General features: G+C 41.8%; 1 protein-coding gene and 2 long non-coding RNA genes across 3 annotated transcripts; 1 reads left to right on the top strand and 2 right to left on the bottom strand.

The window, feature by feature from the left end:
* Positions 1-1,402: 1,402 nt before the first annotated feature.
* Positions 1,403-2,012, bottom strand: LOC120320769. Its single transcript, XR_005560311.1, has 2 exons — positions 1,981-2,012; positions 1,403-1,921 (listed from the first exon to the last, which is right to left on the bottom strand). It is a non-coding gene; the product is annotated as an uncharacterized LOC120320769 (long non-coding RNA).
* On the top strand, positions 1,918-2,868 carry LOC120320768. The gene is made up of 2 exons (XR_005560310.2): positions 1,918-2,027; positions 2,088-2,868. It is a non-coding gene; the product is annotated as an uncharacterized LOC120320768 (long non-coding RNA).
* Positions 2,869-15,383: 12,515 nt separating this feature from the next.
* LOC6528152 (T-box protein H15) lies at positions 15,384-21,198 on the bottom strand. The gene is made up of 4 exons (XM_002089182.3): positions 20,709-21,198; positions 18,446-18,905; positions 17,174-17,459; positions 15,384-16,775 (listed from the first exon to the last, which is right to left on the bottom strand). The coding sequence occupies exons 1-4, from the start codon at positions 20,899-20,901 to the stop codon at positions 15,957-15,959; spliced, it is 1,758 nt and encodes a 585-aa protein (XP_002089218.1). The 5' UTR covers positions 20,902-21,198; the 3' UTR covers positions 15,384-15,956.
* Positions 21,199-23,852: the final 2,654 nt, after the last annotated feature.

Below are 23,852 nucleotides of genomic sequence, written 5' to 3' on the forward strand. Positions count from 1 at the left end.
CTTGAAATGCCAAAGTGAATTTTCCGTATGGATGAAATTTAAGATTCTGAATGAAGTGATGCTTTTGAATGATGGAGTGCTGATGGATGATTTGTATTTAAATATGTAAATGAAATGTATAATTACTTAAAAAAGCATACAGACATTATTTTACCTTCATTTGGCAGAGTATCCCAATCGTGATCCTCTTTCTTATAAATTTCCCATTACATTTTGAGCACTTTTTGCTTCCTTCTGGCTGTCTCTTTGTTTGCCGTTTGCTGCTTCCGCACTTATTATGACAGGTGACAACACTTGAGGCGCGCCAAGAAGGAAATGAATGTGTCGTTGTTGCCGCGATGCCTCTGCATCCTACCTACCCTTTACACGGTATGCGATGTGTGTACGAGCATACTATATTGTGCATATGGATGCCTGACTGACTGGCTTAACACTAGGGGTGTATTATCCACTAAGTTGTTTTTAAAAGCAAGACAAGCCATAATTTCTTTCTTACTGCGAACTGGCGGCAACTGGCGAGGCAAAACTTGTTAACTGCTTTTGGCATGCAAATGAGACATTAGTCAAACGCAGTGGCCCATCAGCCTGGTCCGCTGAATATCGCTCCATATACATATATACACGTTATATACGTACATAACAACATAGAGCTAACCCTTTCGACGGGGGGCCATAAACAAATAAACACATTTAACCCCTTTTGGGGTTCAGCAGGTCCTGCAGGACATACCACCACACCATACAATAGCATAGCGTACTATACAATAGCATTCCCATTCCCACCTGCCAACGCACATGGCTTAGACAAAGGCATTAACAAATTTACTCCTATTCCGTTAATAGTTTGGCGCCCTGGCACCCAGCACATATTTTCATGTTTTCCTCACGTTTTTTACGACACAAAAGGCTTGGAGTTATGCTTTCCACCTTTGATGTTTATTTGTTTGCCTCCCTGGCGAACTGGCGGCGAATTGCATGTCAGTCAATCCAGGGTAATGCCTAATAGACTGCATTGTTGATAAGAAACTACCATATAACACAAATCAACACTTGGAAAAGTGTTTTGCCCCCCCTCCCCCTTTGCAGCCCGCTGCCCATTTCCATTTCAGCAGCGCTGACAGAAAATCAATTGCAGCCCGTAGCTGGAAAATTCATCCAACATATTTTCTTGTTGACAGCAATTTAATATTATCGCAAAGTTATTTTCTGCACGGACCTCAAGTAGCATATTCCATATGAACATGCAAGGATTGAAGGGGATTGGACAGCAGTGCGTGTTCGGGTTTTGGGATTGGAGTAGTCGATATACATATATGCTGGGAAATATATCTTGGAATGGTAGTTTTAAAAAATTAATTTATCACAAATAATATAATAAGGGCGTAATCTTAAAGCCACTTGATAGGTAGTTAAGAAGATAGTTATATTTCAGATACATAGATCTTTTCATACAGTATTTCGTACAAAACATCCATTTTATAGTTTCATTCTTTGGCTGCTTAAGGTAAGGATTGCTTCAGTGCCTTGTGACTCATAAACCACAACACGCATTCAATCATTGCTGCCACACAGCAATCGGAATCTCGGTCCGCAAACAGGATTCCACTTATCATAAACAAGATGGCGCCACGTGTGGTCCTTCTTACGACCATCAGCAGCGAATGGCTCTAAATCAGAAAATGTAAACAAGTGCAAAAATATCAATAAAGAATGCGGGCGCGGGAGTTCGAGGATTGGGGCACGAGGATCCGGACTCAGCATGCTGTACATTTAATTTTCAACTTTTGACATATTTATGATAACTTGGGTCATTTACGTGCAACCTTTGTCTGGTTGCGCAGCCCCAGAATTTCGAATGCAACGCGAACGGAGAAGACGATGCCAGGTGGAAGAAGTCACATGGGCATGCGTGGCAACAGCACTGAGAAAAATGGGGAATAACTAACTATTTAATTTTAAAACTTACAAGCTACCGCTTACTCATAAATGTATTTCACCTATCGATAAAAATGTACTAAACTAAGAAGGTATTTATTTGCAAATTGTTTTGATACTTTTGTCTATAAAGTTGCATTATTTTTTCCCAGTGCCCCACTTGATGGAGGGCAAACCCAGGCAGACATTCAGTCAGCCTGCCGGCAGGACATCGTTTAATTGCGAACAAGTTTTTTAACACGATGTCGGACAACCTCCGCGCCTTGTTTGCAGAAGAATCAAGTGGAGTGCAACATGTTCGTTGCCAGCTGAACTCGTTTCGAATCGCACGATTATCCTTATCCCCTTTTGGGATCCGTACAGTCCTCCATGGACTGATAATGAGTCCTAACCACTTGCCATATTGATCGCAGCTGCCCTCGAGCGGCGGCACACAATTCGCTTCGAGTGGCGATCTTGGAGCGGTGATAACGCGCTGAAAGCCACACCAAAAATTAATTAATTTATGAGTCCGTCATCCGACGGCACACACTGAATGCTGAGAAATGCCGCGCTGATGAGCATAAAATTGCCACGCCAGAGTGCCACAATGCCAGAATGCCAGAATACTGCACATTGCTAACCCACATTTCGCATGTGGCATGGACACCATAAATTCCCCTGCAAATGTTGATGCTAATGAGCGACACGCTAACTGGGCCAGCTCAACAATTGCCGTGGAGCCGAGCCACGTCGAGCCGAGCTGGCCCAGAGTACTGCCGACCAGGCCAGGATATGCATAGTCGAGTGCTCTATCCACATATGCACAGTGGATAATATCGGAGTAAATCTAGGAAATGTGCTTATCGTAGCACTCTTTTAGGAGCCGTTTAAAAGTCCTTGCACATCAAATGAGTTTTACAAGAATAAGATATGGAAATACCTACCAATTTATATTTTCTATTTATATTTATTATTATTTATTATATATTATTATATATTAATTTTTGCGAGTGCAACTCCTGGCTGCGCGTGTGGAAATGACTATGACGGCGACTGCGGCTCCATGGCTTAGCAAATGAAGCTTGAGCAGGCCATGTCCTTGCCTAGCATAACTCATAATTTTTCATTTTCCGCCCGCTTTTCCCGCCGCCTTTCCCCTTTTCCCAACTTTGACTACTTTGGCGAGTCGAGAGCTGCGAGCTGGGCGGCCCACACACGAGTTCTCCTCAGCGTCTGCGGCTTAATTTACACTTTTGTGCCTGGGCGCGTGTTTATCGCTCACACAAAATCTCTTTTGGAAACTTGCACACACACCTACGATGGATGAAGGGCTAGGGATTCGGATTGGGATGGGGATTGGGATATAGATGGGGATGGGGATTGGAAGTGGGTGCTGTATATGTGGTATATGGCCATGCGGCCGAGTGCTGCACTTTTATAAGCTGCCAACATGCGAAAATGGGCTTTAGCAGTTGTTATGAGTGTTAACACTCATGGATATGCCTTGGACCCACAACCGGTAACCGGTAACTGCCAACCGGGGACTCTCGTATATTTCACACACCGCCACCGCCACCGAAACCGAAACGGAAAACGAAACCAAAACGAGAACCAAGTCCATGTCCCCAGACCATGGTTCTCCACTTCTCTGCGCTATGACGAATGCTGTGCGTTCCAAGGATATATGGGGTATATGGGTCTCTGGGGATTCGAGGATCGTAACTACGAATTAGGAACAAAAACCAATAGAAAAAATGTTTCCAAACTTAATATAAGTTATATTGACTAGCTGTTTGATAAGTTGTCGAGTTTATAAGAAATAATTATACTTCTCCTGATAGCAGGCTTGTGCTAAGAATTTCAATTTACAAAAAGTACTTGCTCAATGGGTATCCCATAGTCGCATGCCAGCTGTCTTCCACCTTCTCCTATAATATTTTCAGTCTGGTGATATAATATTTTTTACAACCCCACCACCCTTTGCCCCTCTCGCCTTCGACTGCGTGCCCATGCCTGGCATTTGTAATTTGCTGTAAATGTTGTAAAATGCCTGGCGTGTAATTTAATTAATAACAAAAAAACCCAACAACACTGAAACACGATATAAAGAACTGGGTGGCAAAAAACGAGCAGTGAAAGTTTTGCAGTTATTAGTACGTTATAAAAATAGTTTTCGAATGGGTTTTGTACTTCTACCATAAACCCATCCCATTTTCATTCGGGAAAAAAAACCTTTGGCGTGGCTTTTATGAGCGTGTTGGCCAAGTTTGATTGTGGGGGCTGGTGATATGGAATTATGAAAAATGTCAACTGGGTTGGTCAACAACATTTGCATGGCTACTCTTTGATGTAATTCCTCAAATTTGTTGGTGCAAGAATGGGGTGTGTGCGATTACACATACTTATTAAAGGCATACGAACTCGCTCCTTAGGTATTCATTAAATATTTTCATACTTGAAAAAAAAGAGCTCAAAAAAAGTTAAATCCTTAAAAAAACACGACAAGCTTGTAATCCTTATTGTGGCTTGTTTTTGCATATGTTTTCTTGCCGAACATGATAACCTGCTGTGACGAAAATTCTACAAACAAAGAAGCGAGATTTTATGAATGAACCCAAATTCGTTTTGGAGACGCTCCGATATCCGATTCGATTCAATACGATTCGATTCGACTTGGATGCGACGAGATATTTTGGCTACCTGGGTCAGAGAGCCACACACACACGTCATTCATAATCGCCGCTAACAAATGTTGATAAATGAACAAATTATTAACCGAATTCGGTGTTTGTTTTGGAGGTCTCCGCGGGTCGCTTGATTTAAATAAATAGTGCCATTTATCATGGCCAAGCAGCAGGCCCGTACAAAGCGCAACAATGTTATGTTGAAACCATTGGTTGGCCAAACTTTTTCATATGTAAATGGGTCGGCAGACCACCCGAAGTATAGCCACCATATGGGCAGGGCTATAGGAAAATCTTCTAAGCTTCGTGGAGAGTGCATTATTAGCCCGGCTTGCTTATCGATTACAACTAATCGTGATTAAGTGCATTCCATTTGGACTGCAACATGTTGCACACTCATGCTGCACGAAGACGAAAACGAAAAAAAAAAAAGGGGCGAGAGGAGCAAGACAAATTAATCGACGCGATCAATTCCGCGACTCTCCGCTGCTGCTGATTTCGATCTTCGACACTTTTGTGACCACTATATACCACTAACCCGGTATACCCCGCCGCCACTCGGTATCCGTATCCCTAGCATCCAGTATTCGCCCAGTCACTGCCGCTGGCTCAGCATTTCTGGCGGTGTTAAATAGCTTGTTTGTTCAGCTCCCCACACACAGCAGATAAACACGGATACTCCCGGCTGTCTAACGCTGGATATTGCACTCAGAAAAAAAGTCTTCAAAATTATCAATTTATTTAAATTAACTCATTGAAAAAGCGCGGCTTCAGATTAAGCTTTGAGTAATGAAAAATATATGTATTAATAACAGAAGCGATTAATAATTGGATAAACCCAAAGAGATACTATAATAAATGTTAAACGATAAAATCATATCATTCTAACCGATCAATTTGGTTACCTTGAGTACTTGAGTCATTTTCATTTTTCACCTATTCAAGTAGGACTTGCTAGAAAAACCAATTTCTCGCAGTGCATCCGCGGGATTAGCCGCCTCAAATAACTCACGACCGTTGTTGAGATTGTCAGTCAGTCAGGCGCGCTCAGTGGGTTTTATTAGCACTCGACATTGTTGGGCTTTTTGAAGTGTGTTCTTGCTTGTTTGCGCTGATGTTGCAACAATGACGCGACACAAATGCAGGGTATAGAAATCGTTGATGGACACATTTCTGAGGAGTCATGCCCCGGGACCAGGCACGCGTCAAAGTTGATAGTTGATCGGGGCTCTGTGCATTCGATCGGGATTCGAATCTCAATGCAGTGCGGTGATCGACAAATTTGTGGGTCAGTTGCAAACCTCAAACCACTGCGAAGGTCTCAAAATTCAAAACTCGACGGAGACTTACTGACTCGACCAAAAATCGACAGTAAAAAGTACTTAAAGAAAAGCAGCGCTTCCGTTTCGCATGGGGGCAATTCCAGGAATTGAGTCAAACTTTTTCACACACTCTCTTATAACACACTTGCCGTATCAACAATTATGGCCATGAATCGAGGTACATATGATATGCTACAAATATATACATATGTGTATATATCCCACCGATCGTTTGACGAATGGAGCGTGCAGCGCCCGATGCTGTCGACAAAACTGCAGCGACTGCAATTCTGCGCAGCGGAAGAGAGTCTCACAACAAAAATGTTAAAATAAAAATACATACTATATAGTATGGAAAAAAAAACAGAGCGGACAAAAAAACTCGCTACAAATTATGCTGAAAAATTGCGCGCGCACAAGAAAATAATTTGGCCGAAAAAAAAACATATTACAAAAACTGGAAAAACTTGTTGCGAATCTTGGCCAGAAAGAGACGGCCAATACAATTGCGATATTGTGGTAGTAGTTGACGCTTTTCTAGGCGACCAACCAAGACTGGTTGGCTGAAAACTTGCGTGGGCTTTATTGGCAGTTTCGCTGGTGTGGAAAATATTTGGCTGAAAATTGTACAAATTAAATTAACGACATGGCGGCTTTTTGATATATGTGTGCTGCGGAATCACTTGCTTTTTTTCCTTCTTTTTTCACGGGTTGGTAGTAGCAACCCACTCTAAATTTTCATCGTAAAGAAAAAGTTTTCATGACTATAAATCTATATATGTAAATACTAAAGGAAATCTATAACACTTGCGATATTGGCAAAAGTTATACCCAAGCCGATGTTGTTTGGAATAAACTCGTAGGTGGTTAATACATTGTACTTTTGGCATTATAAATCAAATCAAGGATGCCCCTCTTTTGCCATCAGTTCTCATGGATTGGTGAGCGGCTTGTGGGGTCGATCCGCAGCACTTACACACACTCAGATCGACACTCACACTCGCATTCACACTCACACCCATGGCATTCGCAGCGGGTGACAGGCGTTCCATAATTTAGACGGCTGTTCATCAGCGGGCCACGTAGCCAGCCACGAATCCATCAACAGTGGCGCCTCAGTTTGAGTCTGGTTTTTGGCTCTGAACATGAATTTACACAGAAAAAAATTGGAGTATTTTTTAAACATTTTCCCTACCTGCAAAATGCCCCTACAAAAATGAACGTAGCTTTGAGCCAGCAGCGGTTAGGCAGTCATTTTATTTGGTTAGCTTATTTTTAAGCAACAGAAATCAAGCAAAATATTAAGCCTCAGATGTACATCCATTTTCTTTTACAGTGCACAGTTGCATCACTTGTCTCTTTGAACTGTGCCAGAAATTAATGCATGTAATTAATAACGTGGCTCGGCAATTGTGTCTGGTTCGTGGAAGCCAGTTTCTGCCACCAGGTTGTTTCTATTTTCCAATTTTCTGGCTCTAACCATTTGTGTTTGTGGGCTGGATGCATCGCCCTGGTGTTAATGGGTGTGCCTTCCATTGTTGCGGTGGTGTCCACAGAACTGGGCCTTGATTTTTGTTCATTTTTCCCATCCACCATTAATCACAGCATCTTACAAGTGCTATCTAGACTGCAGACTGCAGACTGATCCCTTCGAGTGTCGAGGGTTTTGGTTTAAGGCGTTGCGAGTCTGATATCAGGTAGCACTTGATTGGGCCTAACCTTTTCCGTGATCCTTTCGATTGAATGATGTATGAATGATGTATGCTGGGTCGAAACACGTGTAAGTTGATTTCTTGATAAAGGGAGTGGGTGCTGAGGCTTTCTCGGAAGGTGACGCCACTTACATAGTAATTTTAATTCATTAATTTTTTGTTAATGCTTGCATATAATGCTAAAAATATATGCCTTGGAAATTTGTAACTAAGTCACCTTGAATTTATCCCTCCCGAAGTTCCCCCAAAGATTAGAGATGTCCCTGACATCTCCCACAGATAGATGAGAGTTTTCCAAGGACTTTCGTTTAGCTCCAGGCTCAAGAACCGTGCTATTAACCGTCGCGCGTCCGGCAGTGCGTCCTTGAGATCCTTAAACCAGGATGCAGTGACATCCTGAAACTTTCCCAGCGGCAACAAAAACTTGTCACCAGCTCCTGTCGCGTGTCCCTCAACTGAAGCAGCACGACGACTACTTACACATTCTTCCGAGTTTGTTTATAACAAAACAGAAATCCGTAAGCGAATCGCCAGACAATATGTGTTCAATAAAGTTTTACAATCGCCGACGACACCCGCGGATTCGAAGGATTTCTTTAAACACGCGTACGCAGCGAAAGAGATACCATTATTAATTTCGTAAATGCGCGTGTCAAATGTCAAACTCTAAAAATCAAGGTGAGCCAGTGCCATTAGTTGCTTGCACCTCAAGGACACTCTAGGCCATAAAGGCATTTAGGCCCAATCAATGCCTTTATTGTAGTGCCCTAAATGCCCATAATGAAGTGCCACACGCAGTTAATGGGCCTGCATATATCGATAGCCTTGACAACCTGACAAGGTCATACTATGTACTCCTAAATACTCCCAAAAAAATCGAGGGTCTTCTAATTATTTAAATTACTTACTTATTCGCAATTGAGTTGAGCCATGCTAATGTTTTCATTTGTCCTAAGTACTTCCGCTCTATTTCGAGGACCACCCACTGGAATTTCACCCTTTCCCAAAACGCGGTACCACCTCATTTCATCACTCATTAATCAGATGGCTGCCTTTGATGTGGTTTTTGTGGTTTTTTTGATACGGGGTATATGACTAGCTACAACTTAAAATCTACCTTAAATACAGATGTAAAACTTGGAGTTTACATGTTGAGTAGAGTACCCTCCATTCGTTGACTGCATCTTAAAACAGCGAAAAAATCCGTATTTATTATGGTGTTTACTTTGTCGCCTGCCGCCTTAAATTTTATTTTACTATTGTTTGTGCCCATAAAAAACGGGCAGCAACAATTTCCCGTTTCGGTTGTTGTTTCTTTTCCAGTTGCGACTCATTTAAAAAGTGTACATCATGTGGCCATTAGCTTTGATGTTCGGCGTTGTGCCGAAGGCAACCTCCCGCCCTGACAATTACGCATATTATTTGCACAAATTACGCATGGCAAATCATTTGTACATATATTTTATTGGACTTTCTCGTTATGCGTGGGCACGCAATCCATGGATCCGTGAATTTCGAGCTGGAGCCGCGACTCTAACAAATTGTTAACAACTTGATTATGCGTCTAATGGCGAAATTGCAAGAGCGGAAATCCATCGAGTGGAAGTATATAAACGAACTGCCTACAGACCACCCCAATTCCAATTTCATACTTTTATTGACTTCGGCCACCATAACTTGACCACAATTGCGTTTTCTTTGCCATACTACATATATGTGTGCAATTTGCTGCCACATCAGAGGCGACATTTTCGCCTGCTGCCCCACCCATCAAAGGAGCACAGAACGCAGAAAAAATGTGACGACGACCACATGAAAGCAGCCAGCAACATAAACATATACTTAATGATTTTGTACACCCAGAAAATATCATATGTACGGGTGGGTATACATATCTGGAAATTCTGGTGCCGCTCTGTCTTCCATTCATGATTCAGTGGGAGGCAATTTCATTGTTGTTTACATAGTAAATTTATACTTTTTTACAACATGTTTCCATTATTTTAGTAGAGTAAACACAGTACTTGTGGCACCACATGTGGCACAAATTTTGTGCGGTTGCAATTGTGAACTTCAAAGTCTCGGAACGTGCAGACTGCGTGGCAACATCCAGGCAAAATATTATAGCCCCCGTCTAACCCAACTCTATTCCACATCCTGCACTTGAAACTACTTGTATTCTGCTTCCCAGACAAGTGAGATATCACTTTCAGCTGGATGTAAAGAGGAATTGTTGTATGAGATAACTTCTATACCAGGTTTTTGTTTTGAATCTATCATAGGCAACATTTTATTGCCTCATAAAACATTAGCCAATCGATCATTATTAAACGTTTTTTCTACCGTATCATTCCCAAAGATATCGCATTGCAAAATCAGCAATTACATCTCGTCACCCACAAAATAAGAAAGCCGAATGGTTCCCACGCAAATATGGGTGTTGGATATGTAACCAAATATACGACGAGTATATACACATATTGGGAAATATGTTTGGCCATAAAAATGACAAGTGCCGAACTCCGTGGAACATCAAAGCCTCGTGAGGCGTGTGGCACGTACACACATGTGGCAGTAATAATGAGGCAAGTGCAACATACTTGCAAAATGTCATTTGGTGTCACCGGCACCGGCACCAGCCGAAAAAAATATATATATTCCCATCAAAAATTGTCTTTCTTTGCTCGTTTGGTGGTTGAACACGAAGTTTTCCCCCTGGAAATTGGGGAATCGCTTAACGATGCGGATACATCTATATATGTGGGTAATTTTCCAGGGGTTGTGAGAGTGGTACAATTTTTAAACCGTTTCGTGTCTTCTCTTTGTTTATTCAACTACCTGAAAGTATTGCAACATTTTGTCTGCCATGCACTTGTCATTTTTGGGGGCGTAGACTTCGCCAAAAACCTTGTATGAAAAAGAGTTAAAGAGCTGACAAAGTTTCCGAAGTTCAAGAGTGCAGTTGAAAACTTGGCCCTGCCCTTCTGACTTCGCTATATTGTATTAAAATTTTTATTGAGACATTATTAGCACAAATATTTATGAGACTGGTTTGAACACAATCTTCTCTTTTTTTTGCATAAACATAAATCATTTAAGTCGTTGACTGTATAGTTTACGATTTTTGCATAATTTATACTTATTAAAAGGAAAGAGAAAACAATTAAAAAGATTCGTGTCGAACCCGCAGATTTGTATATTTACAACCATTTCTTACCACGTTTCGGACTTGAGTATTTCGGTTTATGTTTTAAACTTTTTTAGATTTTCTACCTTTCTTCAGGAACATAATCATTTCGAAGCTGCTAATAAAGTGAGTATCTGTTTGGTCAGTTTTATGTCATTCCCAAGGGGCGATTGGCGATACAATCGGTTCAGAAGTCAATTTGATTTAATATATTTTGTTTCATTTGCATGCTACATGGGCAGAACAAGTTTTCTGATTTTACAAATCCGTTTTATCGTAATTTTTTTTTGATTCGAAGGTATCGCATAACGTACACAACGCATATCTTATGCTTATCTGCACTCAATGGCAACGTTTCATCAAAATGTCAGCGTATATCATAGAAATCAATAAATTTCAACTTGCCAATGCACAGGCGAAAAATAACAAAAAATGTTTATCAATTTATTGTGGCAGCATTTTGCATAACCCCCTCTTGATTTCCAGTCATATTTTAAAAGCAGTCGCAGCTTGAAAACAAAAGAATCTGAAATGAATGCGAATTTATGTATTGAAGGTAATATATATATCGCTTTCAAATGATTTTTTATATTAGGGTTACACTTTACATTCATCATTTTATATATACAATTTAAGATTCCAGTTAAATGAGCAGAACATTTAAGAAATACAATTTATCTGGCGAGCTCAGGCTCCTAGAATTAGTGCAGTAAAGATTCGGGTTTCGTCAAGAGGCCAATCTCACACATGTTGGCTTTTTCCATCTGACCATAAAGTCACACATTAAGCACACAAGATTTAACAGAATTTGCTCATTTCGCACTAATTTGCAACTAATACCCAGAGCATTCAGCAAAACACTGACCGCAAGGCGAAGGCCGGTCTGAAATGGCCAATTGTCTGAAACGTTAAGCCTTTTAATCAATTGCCAAAAATACAAAAAGACCCAGACTGCAGAGCCACATATATGTATGTATATCCAAATGGGGATTTTGTTCATTTCGAAAGGCATTAAGTTCTCATTGAGGGGACAGGCACGGTTTAGTTTTGGTTTTCCTTTACGGATCTTAATGGCACCCTTTTTTCTGGCCAAAAACTGAGCCTGCTTAGCTCCACACACGCATACCCTTTTATTTGAGTATAAAAATCAATTTTCCTTGGTAATTACAGTTATGTGGGGGCGTTACGAACAATTTGACCTGAGCACTGAGTACTGAGTACCCAAAAAATGATTTTGTTTTTCCGCTCTGCGGTTGCATGTGTAAAATGTATTTGAATATTTGATGACTTTGACAAGTTTGATTCGTTGGCAGAGTGACAAGCCGATAGACAAAGGTTCCCTTCGAAGATATCAGGTAAACGTAAACGTAAACGTAAACGGCATATGACATGGAAATTGTTAATGATACATGAGTTCGGCTCTCCGATTTCCCATCTCGACTTCTATCCATCTAATTGATTTCGCTGTGTGTCCAGCCTAACATGTTACTTAGTCAGCAGCCTGACAGTTGGACAGTTTTGTAGCTCTCACCCCGCGGACGACACAGGCTGTGTTTATAAAGTCATTACCCACCAGCCAGCTGGAAATAGTGGGTATCAGTGGTAGGAGTTGGGAGTTCCATTCGGATCCCAACCTGCACATCATCAGCCACATCAGCAACGAGTCTCAGCACCTTTTCCAAATCCTTTTTATATCTACAGTCGAACTTCTCTAGAACGAAGTACATGTGTGCAAGTTAATTAGCTTAATGTTCAAGAAGTCATAGGCCAAATCATAATATTCTTGAATTTAATTATATAATGCAAATATAACAATGATAATATGTTATTCAAAAATCCCTTAAATATCTATAATTTTGGCATCATTCCAAAGTTATATACACTGTATTCTTAAGATACCCTTGTCATTGGAGTTATGGACCGCCAGCTGCAGTATTTCTCCCATTGATTTTTATGCAATTTCACTTAATGACAAAGAGAGGCGCACAAAAAACGTTAATATCTACAAATTTTCACCGTGGCGCCAAGGTGACAAGGGATTTGGTGGCACCTCCATGTCACCGCTGTCCATAAACTCGCAGCCGGCAGCCGTGGCAGTCGCACTTTGTGGCACACGTGCCGCGGCACTTGGGTGCACGTGCCACGCCCCCTTTCGGCCGCCCATCTACCGTTAGACATTTTGCCCGATCATGTTTGGGTTAATGAGTGGGGCGTGGCAGGGGCAGAGGCAGCGCTGATTGTTGATTGCCGGTTCAACTTGCAACTTGCCTCAAACGCGTGGCCACTCATTCTCGCGCTGCAAATGCCACAGAATCTGAAAGTCATGCCAATACCCCTTTTAAGTTTGAAACTGTACGGCATCAAATGATTTAGAAACGAAGTTAACAACACGTTCAGACTGCATTGTATTTCTTAATCATTTATTGCATTATTTTATAAAATCTGCATAATTGTAAAAAGATATATACATTTTTTTTTTTTAATAAATTCCCCGCCAATTAACCTCTTATGCATATCTATTTGCTTTCAATTATGTTTAATTGTCCGAACTAAAGGAATTGAACTTTTTCTCGCCCCAATACGCCATAATTCACTTGAAAATATGTTTATTTGAAATGGGTTCATTTTCAAATCGATTTCCCTTCGCTGGCATAAATCAATTCCGGGCCAGCCCATCCACGCCCCCCCAATTAAGCGGCTCAAATATTTACAATACTTACAAACGCCCCTCGGGAGAATTTAAATATTTTGTCACTGTTTGTTGGACACCCGACATTTAACCTTAGCCCACAAGTCTGCCGCTCATCAGCCGCCCGACTTCCTCATCGTATAGTACATATATTTATATTTATGGTTTGGTATGGATGCTATGGTATGGTATGGATGGTATGGTGTTGTATAGAGTGGAGTGGCGTGGGGGCACCAGAAGCCGCCGAGATCCACAGCTGCGTCAGCATCATTTACATTCAAATTAAAACGAAAACGCCAAAAGGAAATTTATGCCAAGGGAGCCAACCGAGAGTTGAGCCCAGAGTTTCCCCATCTTGTTCTTGTCGGGCAAATGATGAGTTTGTTACCATTTTCGTGTGGGGCGGCGCTCTGTTTGTTTTGACACTTGGACTACACGGATCTGCGGCGTTGTTGGCCTATAAATTACCCCGACATTTGACATATGTATGTACAAGTATATGGGTATATGGTAGTGGTTGCTCCTGTAAAGATCGCCGACCGGCGATAGCCTAATGTTTTGTTTGTTCTCGTGATTAGTTTGTAATTAACTTCGGGTCCCACATCGAAGATTGCCCCTTCAGATAGGTATATCCACACAATGTCCGAGGGAAAGTGAATGAGCAGGTATGGAAATTAAAATTTGGCAAGTGAGGTGCCAGATAGACAAATGCCGATAGCACCTTTTTCAATGAGTTCACCATATAATTAGAGGAAGTGTTATTATTTTTTGAGTCCCCCCCCTTAACGACAAGATGTTTATCCCTCAAGTTAATTTCTTTATAATTAGGCAGAGAGATGGGTCCGTCGAGGGCCCAGAGTATATATTTAGTTATCAAAAATGCTATTATATCCGATTAGTTTGGGCTCTCGATCAAATTGGGAAAAGTGGAAATTTCCAAAGGCCTTCAATACGATTACCGTACGCTTATCCACACCAGAAATTGAGAACCAAAACCAAACCAAGACCCAAATCCAGACCCAGTGCCCAATCATCCATCAAGACTCCACTTAAGACCCAAAACTCCGGCGTGTCAATCGAATTTTCTGAACACCCGAAAGTCTCAGTGAAAAATTTCACTTTGAGTGACCATGAAAATGCATTCGTCGAACACGAGAGTGTGTATCTGGTTATCTGTATCTGTGTATCTGAACTGCACATATTCCCAGACCCCTTCAGTCTGTTTTTCAATTTGTTCTGCCGCCAGGACGACACTTGCACCCAAGGAATTACGCCTATGTGGAACAGGATATATCTGGGATATTGTGTGAGAAATTCAAACAGGATTTCTGGCTACTTTGCATAGCTGTGAACTGAAGTGTTTGTCAGGGCGTTATAATGCGTAATTTATGTGGAGTATTTCTTTTAGAGGGAGAGTAGCTGGTAATTTGAGTATCCAAGATACTCGAGCTGAATGGAAAAGTGTTGAAAACTTATTATTATTAATTAACAAAAGCTATTGGCATTCATAATGCCTTGTAAAAATGGTTCGATTCAAATGTCGTATAAATATCCCAATAATAAAACGTAGGTACTTTTTGGTTCACAAGTTTTTATTTATTTTTGATTTGTTTTTGTATGTTTGTGTTTTTTTTTTATATATTTTTGTTTAATAATTTTTGTTTAGATATTTTTCGTGTTTTCACTTTTTTAGCGTTCACATTGAATACAGATTATGGTTTTACTCTCCTTTAATTTATGCTAAATAATTCCTTATGTTTTCGCCGGATAAATACAACTAACTGAAGCGTCTATGAATTTACTGTTAATACTATGAATATATCATTATATTTAATAGCATTACTAACGGTTTATGCTTACATTACATAGCTATTTATAGTTTACAATCGTGCAGCGTTTTATTTATGTATATATATTTGCTTATTTTGCATAGTTTTTGAGTGAATTTCGTTCTAACTTTACACTGAGATGAGTTTGCGAACAACATTGAAACATTTGTACAATAAATTAAACTAGATTACAAAAATTCTCTAGGGGAAAGTGAGAAGAACTGTACAGCTTATGCATAATTTAAAATTTTTACAACAAATAGAGAAAAGTTTTTTCTTTGCCTTTATATAAACAACAAATAATTTACAACATTCAAAAAGATGGCTATCTTTTCTGTTCTGTTTCACTGCGCTTAAAAGTCGTCTAAATTGAAAAATTATTGTTGAAGTTAAAGTTTAAACAATTTCATGGACTGAAAAGTAATTCAAGCTTTTCATTTGCAAGAACTGATTTTTTATATCCGGATGCAAAATGTTGTATTTATACCGTTGACCGTTATTGAACTATATGATGTGTAATCCAGGATCTTTTTTGAGTTCAAGACGACCTTTAGGCCCAGTGAATTCACTTTTTAATACTGCTCGTGGCAAGAACTTGGTGGCAAGGGCTGTTAACTTAGTGGGCGGGGCTGCGGGAGGCGGTGACCGTGGGCGGCGAGCCGGCGGCCGAGGAGGGCGGCCCCTGGCCGCCTGGCAGTTGGTACGGACTGAACCGCTGATACTGGCGCGGTCGCATATCGGGCGACGGCGATCCTGAGGACGTCGACGAGGGCGTGGATGCGGTGGGCGGGGGCGGGGGCGTCCGGTTGGCGGCCATTGCTGCGGCGGCCGCCTGCGCTTGCGCTTGAGCCTGAGCGGCGGCTTGGGCGGCGGCAGCTTGCTGATTGGCGCTGGCCAGAAAGCCGGCGGTAAGTTGGGGCCACTGCTGCTGGAACATGTGGAAGGCGCCCAGGCCCGGGGGCGGGGGTGGTGGTCCGGCTGCCGCTGCCGCCGCTTGGTACATTTGCGGCATCATCAGCTGGGCGTAGGGGGAATTGCCGCCGAACATTTGCAGGTGCTGGCGCGCCTTCTCGAACAGCGCCATCGAGGAGGGATCACCCTGGGCGGCGAACTGTTGCATCAGCGGATCGGGAAAGAGACGCAGTGGCGAGCGGAGTTGCTGCTCCAGCAGCAGCGCCTCCATGGGATCGCGATCGAAGTCGGTGAGGCGGGAGGAGTCGCGGAAGCCCTTGGCGAACGGATTCGAATCGATCTTCAGCTTGGTGATCAGCTGATTCTGATAGGCCGTCACCGCCGTGAATACCGTTTCCGGAAACACGTAGGTCTTGTGGTCCAAGTCCTGCAGTTCCTTGGGATTCGACGGAATGCTCTGGCCGTGGCTCAAACGCACCAAGTGAATTCTGGGCTGGTAGCGATGCATCGAGTTCAAAACGATCTGGAAGGGGATAACAAAGAGAGAAGGGTTTCATTGTAGTAAGTCGATTGAAATTTGCATAGCTGGGTATTGGAAAAGTGCTAAACATGATTGATACTCCTGATAAAGGTTAGCTTTAATGTACGTTAAAACATTCCTGGATTATTAAAAAGCATACTATCCTAAAGTTCCTTTCTTGAATTAGCAATAAACATTTTCATTTTCACAGCAAAGCAACATTAATCAACGAAGGTCTCTAGACTCGCAACTTGGCGAATATTTCTCCGTGTTGCAAAATTATCAATCATTTAGCACTCGCGACTAATCGCTACCTCAGCATCTGAATGTCTCAGCAGCCGAGTATCTGCGCATCTGAGTATCTCAGTAACGCAGTATCTACGCATCTCAAGTCAACTCACCTGTCCGTTCTTATCCATTTCGTTATTAGTCAGCTTCACCTTCTCGAAGGAGATAACTTGTTTGCGGAGCGCCTCGCAGCTGAAGGGACTGTCGGGATGGGCGTAGAGGCGGGCTGGGGGGGCGGGGTCGGCCTTGCCGGCCACCAGCCAGGCGGACCGATGGTAGGCGTAGCGATACCGCTTCGAGTCCATGGGGATGATGTCCATGAGGACGGCGTAGCGATCGGCGGGCTGGATTTGCCTCAGCGGACCCGAGAAACTGACGCGCACAGTGGGGAACATGCGTCTGGAAGAGGTAACAAATAAAAATTAACTCGATTAGATTTTTGCTTTCATTGAATGCTCCTTCTTTTGGGGACTGCTATTGCCACACAGCTAGTTAAGTCGACTATTTATGGCCCAGACACTGGGGCTGCATACAGATTTTCCCATATTTTCCATTTTCCATTTCGATTTTCCCTGCTTTGACAAGTGCAGACAATGGTAACAAAAGCGAAACTCTTCCCTCTTTTTAGAGTCACAAACCTGTGTCACAAACACATCTCTCTCTCTCTTCCACATCCTGTGGTTTAATGTCCCTCCAAAAAATCCGGTGACATAACCTCGGGCCAAAAAGGCCAAAGGCGGGAATCGGGGACCGCCCTGATGTCTGCGACTCCGAGGTGTGATTTTTACAATATCATTAAGGTGTATATATCTATCCGAATGTGTGCGAGCTGTGTGCGTGTGGTCAGGTGTGTGGGAGCAAAGGTGTGGACAACCCGTGGTCACTTGGATTGAACTTGTTCCCATTCTCCCGCTGACAACAGCAACGCCCATAGCTCTGATTTTCTCATTTCCTTGCTGCAGGTATACAAATATTTTCCTTTTTTTGCACAGTTTTCCTTTTTGTAGGCAATAGACCCCACACAGCTCCTCGAATGGCATGAAATTTGTGTTGACACTGCAAAACCATTTGGCGAGCCAATTTATGGGCATTGAACATAAAGAGTGACTTTGGGAGAACATCTTGGATGATGGAACACGCACACACTTGATTTTTCAATAAAGAAGTTTTGCAGAAAGGTGATGAATGCGAAATACTGTATACCAGAAGGGCATAGATACATTTGAACTATAATCTGTTTGGGCCACCCAAAATCTCCCACGTTGCTCCCCAGTTAAAACTAATGCCTGTTTGCACTAAACTCGACTGACTGACTGATGGTTGGATGGATGGATGGCTAGATGGCTGGATGGATGGATGGCTGGCTGGTTGGTTTGGATGCTTACCTGCCCGTTTTGGTGATGATCATCTCGGTGCCGAGGTCGTGAAAGCGATCCCACAGCTCTTTGGTCTCCAGGTGGCACTGCACCGGCTTCAGATCGTCGCAATTGCAGGAGCCGACAATTTTGGGTGCCTTCTGCACCGGTTCCGGTGTTAAACGCTCCTCACTGTCCTCCGTTCCCGGGGATTGGGGCGGTGTGGAGCAGCGTCCTTGGCTGCTGGTGGAGCTGGTGTTCAATTGGGTTTCGGCGGAAGCTGTTTGTGCCGCGGCGCCACCGCTGTTGCGACTCTTGTGTGCCACATTATTATTGTTGTTGTTATTGTGGTGGTGCTGGTGATGCTGGTGGTGCTGGTGGTGCTGGTGGTGCGGATGGTGGTTCAAACGACGCGCCTTAGTTGGTGGCTCCTCGGCATCGCTGCAGTCGACCACATCAACGTCAACCTCATCCTCCACCGAAATGGGACCTTAAATGACACAAGAGGGAAAAGCGAAAATTGAAAATTAAATCTGAATTGCACCGTTCGTTTGGAATAAATGGAAATTAAAATGAAATGCACATGGGAAAAAGCGCTAAGTAAAATATGCAGTTCAACTTGTTAGGCTTGTCACACAAATATATGCCTTTAATATATGTTTAATTTAATTAGGCACAATGTTTCCTATACTTTTCATCACTAATTCTGGCAGAGATTTTGCGCATTTTTAACGCTTTTTCCGCTGTGCATTTGGCCAAAACGGAGGCCGTGCTTCCGTTGACAACATTGAGTGGTGGTGGAGCTGATTTCGCGGCAGACAGCGTGGAGTCGTCTCATATTCTTGGAGTTTCCGCTTCGCTTCGCGTTTCAATTGCAATGAGACAGTGAGACAGTGAGACGACGACCGCTGGCTTAATTGGCAAACTGAACACAAATCGGCAATTAAACAGCCCGAAACTCTAGCTGCGATTGCTCTTTTCCATTGCATAAACAAAAGCGGAGGGCTGTCGTTCAAGGTGTGTGCAAAACTTGATGAATAATATTTTTGGCCACATCCATGGCCGAACTCTTAAATACGCTTTCCACTTTCCAGCCGAAAATGGTAACTAAATGAAGCGAAGAACCAATACGCCCGTTTTCTGCAGGTCAACCCAGACGGTAGGTGTTAAAATGCAAAGTAAGCAAACGGAAAACGACCACAGAAATAAAAACAAAACAAAATATGAAATTAAAAAGCTGCATATTTGATAAAGAGATCGTAAAATACGAACACCTCATAGCTTTTGATTTTGTTTTGGTTTTCGTTTTGGTTTTGGTTTTGGCCGTCGCTAATTTTCTGCGCCTCGTAAAATTAATAAAATGAAGCACATTGTTGAAAATTAATTAACATAATTAGCAGCCTTTGTTAAATATGAATTCCGCGCGATTAGATGTTGTGCACAATTTGCATATTATCATATTATCGGCCACAAAAGAGCGCTGCAAGTGTTTGCCATACACATTCGTACATATATAACATGTATATATATGTATATCTGATCCGCGATCTTTGGCTCGACTTAATTGCGAATGCCGTCGGCTGCAGAGAACTAGTTTTTTTCCGCTTTTAACGTGGCCGGAACGCCTGCTAATTGTCATTAGCAATTAAATGGAACTCTGCGCACCCAAAGCGACAACAGTAATTTAATAGATTTGTTGTGCAATCAATTAGCGATTGTCTTGTGGCTAATAATGTTTGCATTCGCCGCTCAAGTTTGCGGTTCTCTTCTTGGGCGTTGAGTTGTTAATCACGTTTAATTTGAATTAATCGTTTAAAAATTTGTGATTTGTTTTAGAAGTTTCATGTATTGGTATGTAAAGTAAGTTTTTGTACAAAAATACTACTTGAATACTACTACTATGCTGTATATGTAATGATACAAATTTCACTTTAAATAACTACCTATTGTTAAAGTAGGTAACATGTTTGCTCAAAGTTTAAATGATATCCGTGTTCTTAAAGCTTGTCAAATGAAAACTTATACAAGACAATTGTACCTAATTGTAATCGGAACTTTACAACTTCAAGACATTTGTCTTTAAGATACATATTCTTTAACTAACTTTCAAGATATGTTTAATATCCGTTGGTTAAAGCGAGGTGCAACTTGTTTAAGAAGAAACTTCTGCATTTTGATGCATAAAAAGATATTTTTTCGAACAGATTGTTCTAACAAACAAATACAGATTCCTCCGCTTTTCACCAGAACTCCTTTCCTATTTAGGATAGTTTCAAAATGTATCTCGACTTACTTGCACTGCGGATGGAGGACTCCCGACTGGAGGCATCTTCGCGAGCCATGATGGCGGCGATGGAGAAGTCCGTCGCTGAGCCGGCGGCACTTTTGCTGGCCGTTGTTGTGGTCTGTCCACTGGCATTTGGAGCGGTATTTGCGGGGGCGGCGGGCACGCCGTTGCACAAATACGGATGCGATCCAACCAGCATTTTGAAGGGTATGTAGTTGCTCTTAATGGGGTTTTAACTGGGGACGAATACCTTGGAAAGGTATTGGGGTATTGTATCTGGTCACTTTTCAACACTTGGCACTTATAAAGCTAGATGCATCTTTAGCTTTGGTAACTCGAGGCGTATGTGTGTGTTTCAAGGTGTGAGTATCTTGTATCTTTATATCTTTGTATCTTTCTTGCTTTCTTTTTGCTGTATCTTTGGCGCACGCGAACTGAGAATCTCGCGGACTGAGTGTGTGCGCAACGGAAGGCAGGCGACGACGAACTGAATTGTGTCAGGAAATTGTTGCCGCTGAGAAGCCAAAAACGACGGCAGGCGCAAAACTCGGGAAACCAGTTTTCCCTCTTATGATCCCTGTGTGTGTGAGCGAGACCACCATACAGCTAGTTCAGCAAACACGAGTGCAAGTGGGACAGCCATAGGGCCGCACACTCTGAGTGAAAACGCCGCTCGCTCTCTCGTTTTCCAATTGGAAAAGCGGCGGGGGAGTGAACGTGCGACAGAGAGAAAGGCGGCGCTGTCAGCAGCTTGCGCCCCTCTCTTTTCTTCGCCTCACCTCTCTCTCTGACGAACGCGTCATAACTCATTTACAATTAAAAATGTCGGCGCTTTTGGCCTTCTCCCTCGCACCTCTCTATCTCTCTATAGCGCGTTCTCATTTTCTCTCTCGCTGCCTCTCTTTCTCGCCCATTTATGAAGTGCCAACGTTTTGCTTGCGGTTTTTCTTCGTCTTTTTTTCTTTTAAACAACTTTTCGCCGTTGTCGTCGCATTCCATTTCCTGTTATCTCCTCTTCTGACGTTTTCTTCCATCTTCCGTCTGTTCCATTTCGTTTCCAACACGTTCCGTATCTCACTCAATGCTGTTTTGAGTGAGTTTTATGTGGCTGTTTTTTCTGTTTTCTGCAGTTGCATCCTGCTGTTTTTCCTTTCTTGTTTATCTGCAAGGACATGGACCTTGACTCAAGGTTATTGCAATTTATTAGTTTCAGCTCTAGAAATTTTGCTGTGCTCTAAAAATTTAAAAATGTATCTTAAAAATTGGGCTATGATACTTTATAATATTCATTTTTGACAATATTATATTACTAATAATACTATATAATACAATTTTTAATACTTACTAAGAAAAAAACTTTCAAAAGTAATTTTTTATGAATTAAAGTATCTGTATTACTAACTATTTGTAAGGCTTTATGCATGCATCTATGCTGTGTACAATTATATATAATAGAAGCCAATCCTCTGGAAAATTCCCCCACATTATTTAATATTTACAAATGTCAACAAATTGTTGATTCCCAGGCAAAAGTCAAGACCTTTGTCAGTGCCAATTAACCCGCTAGAAAATGCAAAGAAAATGCGTCTGCGACAAACAAACTCAGAACAACTGACAGTCCGTCACATTCATTACGTATCGTTTGGACCGCCCATTGCAATGACGGAAATCCCGCGATCCAGAAAAACGGAACCCGGCGGAGTTCCAAACTAACTAACAAGCTGACTAATCCCGCTTATCCTGTGCGAGGAACAAAACGTCTTGTTGTGTGATTTTTGTAATTTGAGACATTTTTTAAATCGGGTAGCGACAAAGTGGGCATGTCACATTGACACTTTCGCCCTGGGAGAAATGGTGAAAGTGGAGGGGTAGGAACACGTCGTGTGTGTTCTGTTTACAATTGCAGTAAAGTTAATAGTACCTCGAATGCTGGTTCTTAAAAAGAGAATAAAGTTCTTAATTTCAAGAATGGTCTTAGTTCTAACACAGTAACATTACATTTTGTAAAACCTATATTTACATTTTAAAAATCCCGCAAATGCTCCTATTAGTTTGTCCCAGTCTGTGCGTCTACATGTGTGTCATTTTAGGTGGTAGTCGCGTATGTCACCAAAATGTCAAAAGCCAAGGAAAACACAAGTTGTGAAAACAAAGGGCAGCCGCTCTGAAATTTAAAAAAAAAGTGGCCACTTGGCACTTGTAAAAATAAACAATTCTGCTTGTTAATTAGTGCGGCTAACTGTCCTCGTTTGACTTTCTCCTTGTTATGTCCTTTCCCTCTCGAAATCTCAAGTATTTGGCCCTTGGCTTTGTCGGCATTTAATAATTCCTTCGATGCTTTTCCCTTTCTCACTTAACGATCGTTTTGGGTAATCGAATACTTTCACTTTGATTTTGCCCGACGCAGGACTGGAAATTTTTACTGGTCAGCAAGAAGGACATACATACATTTTCCTGCTCCAATTTTCCTGGGCGGTCACTTTGATTGATGATTTGTGGCAATAGATAACTAATGTTTTGAGCTGGCTTTAATTCCATTTTTCACTCTGCACACTTGAGTTTCCCCTGCATTGTCTGCGGCATTTCCGCTTCTTAAGTTCATATAACACTTTCCGGGGCTTCGATTGCAAAAGGGTTCAACTTCATCCAGGGGGTTTTCGATTCGTTCGTTTTTCAAGCACTTGAGCCGCCCTGAAGTGGGAGGCACGTGTTCGTATTATTTTCATTTTCATTTCCATTTCAATTTCTTTAGGGGGTCTGAAGACGAGGCAGCGGAGAGTTTCCGCCTGGCACTTGCCGCGACTCCAAATCTGTTTGATAAGCATTAAAAGCGGAAGCAACCCAAGCACTTTTCAGTTTCTATTAATAAAGCGGAATTGCAGCAACATGTGTGCTGGAAGTGAACATGATATTTATATGCACTCTGGATTGTATGATTACATGTAATACATTTCATTTTATTTGATATCACTTTGTGGCTTACTTTGTAACGATACAAAGAAAAGTGTTATCTGATGGCATTTTGTTTTTGGAACTTTAATTTATATATATTTAACAGGTAACCATTTTAATCTGATAAGCTGCTCGTTTTCGAAAAAAGAAAAGATATTCGCTCAATCTTTTATTCCAAATTTCGATTTATGAACTTTA

Source organism: Drosophila yakuba, chromosome 2L, assembly GCF_016746365.2.
Source record: "Drosophila yakuba strain Tai18E2 chromosome 2L, Prin_Dyak_Tai18E2_2.1, whole genome shotgun sequence".
In the NCBI taxonomy this organism is placed as follows: Eukaryota; Metazoa; Arthropoda; class Insecta; order Diptera; family Drosophilidae; genus Drosophila; species Drosophila yakuba.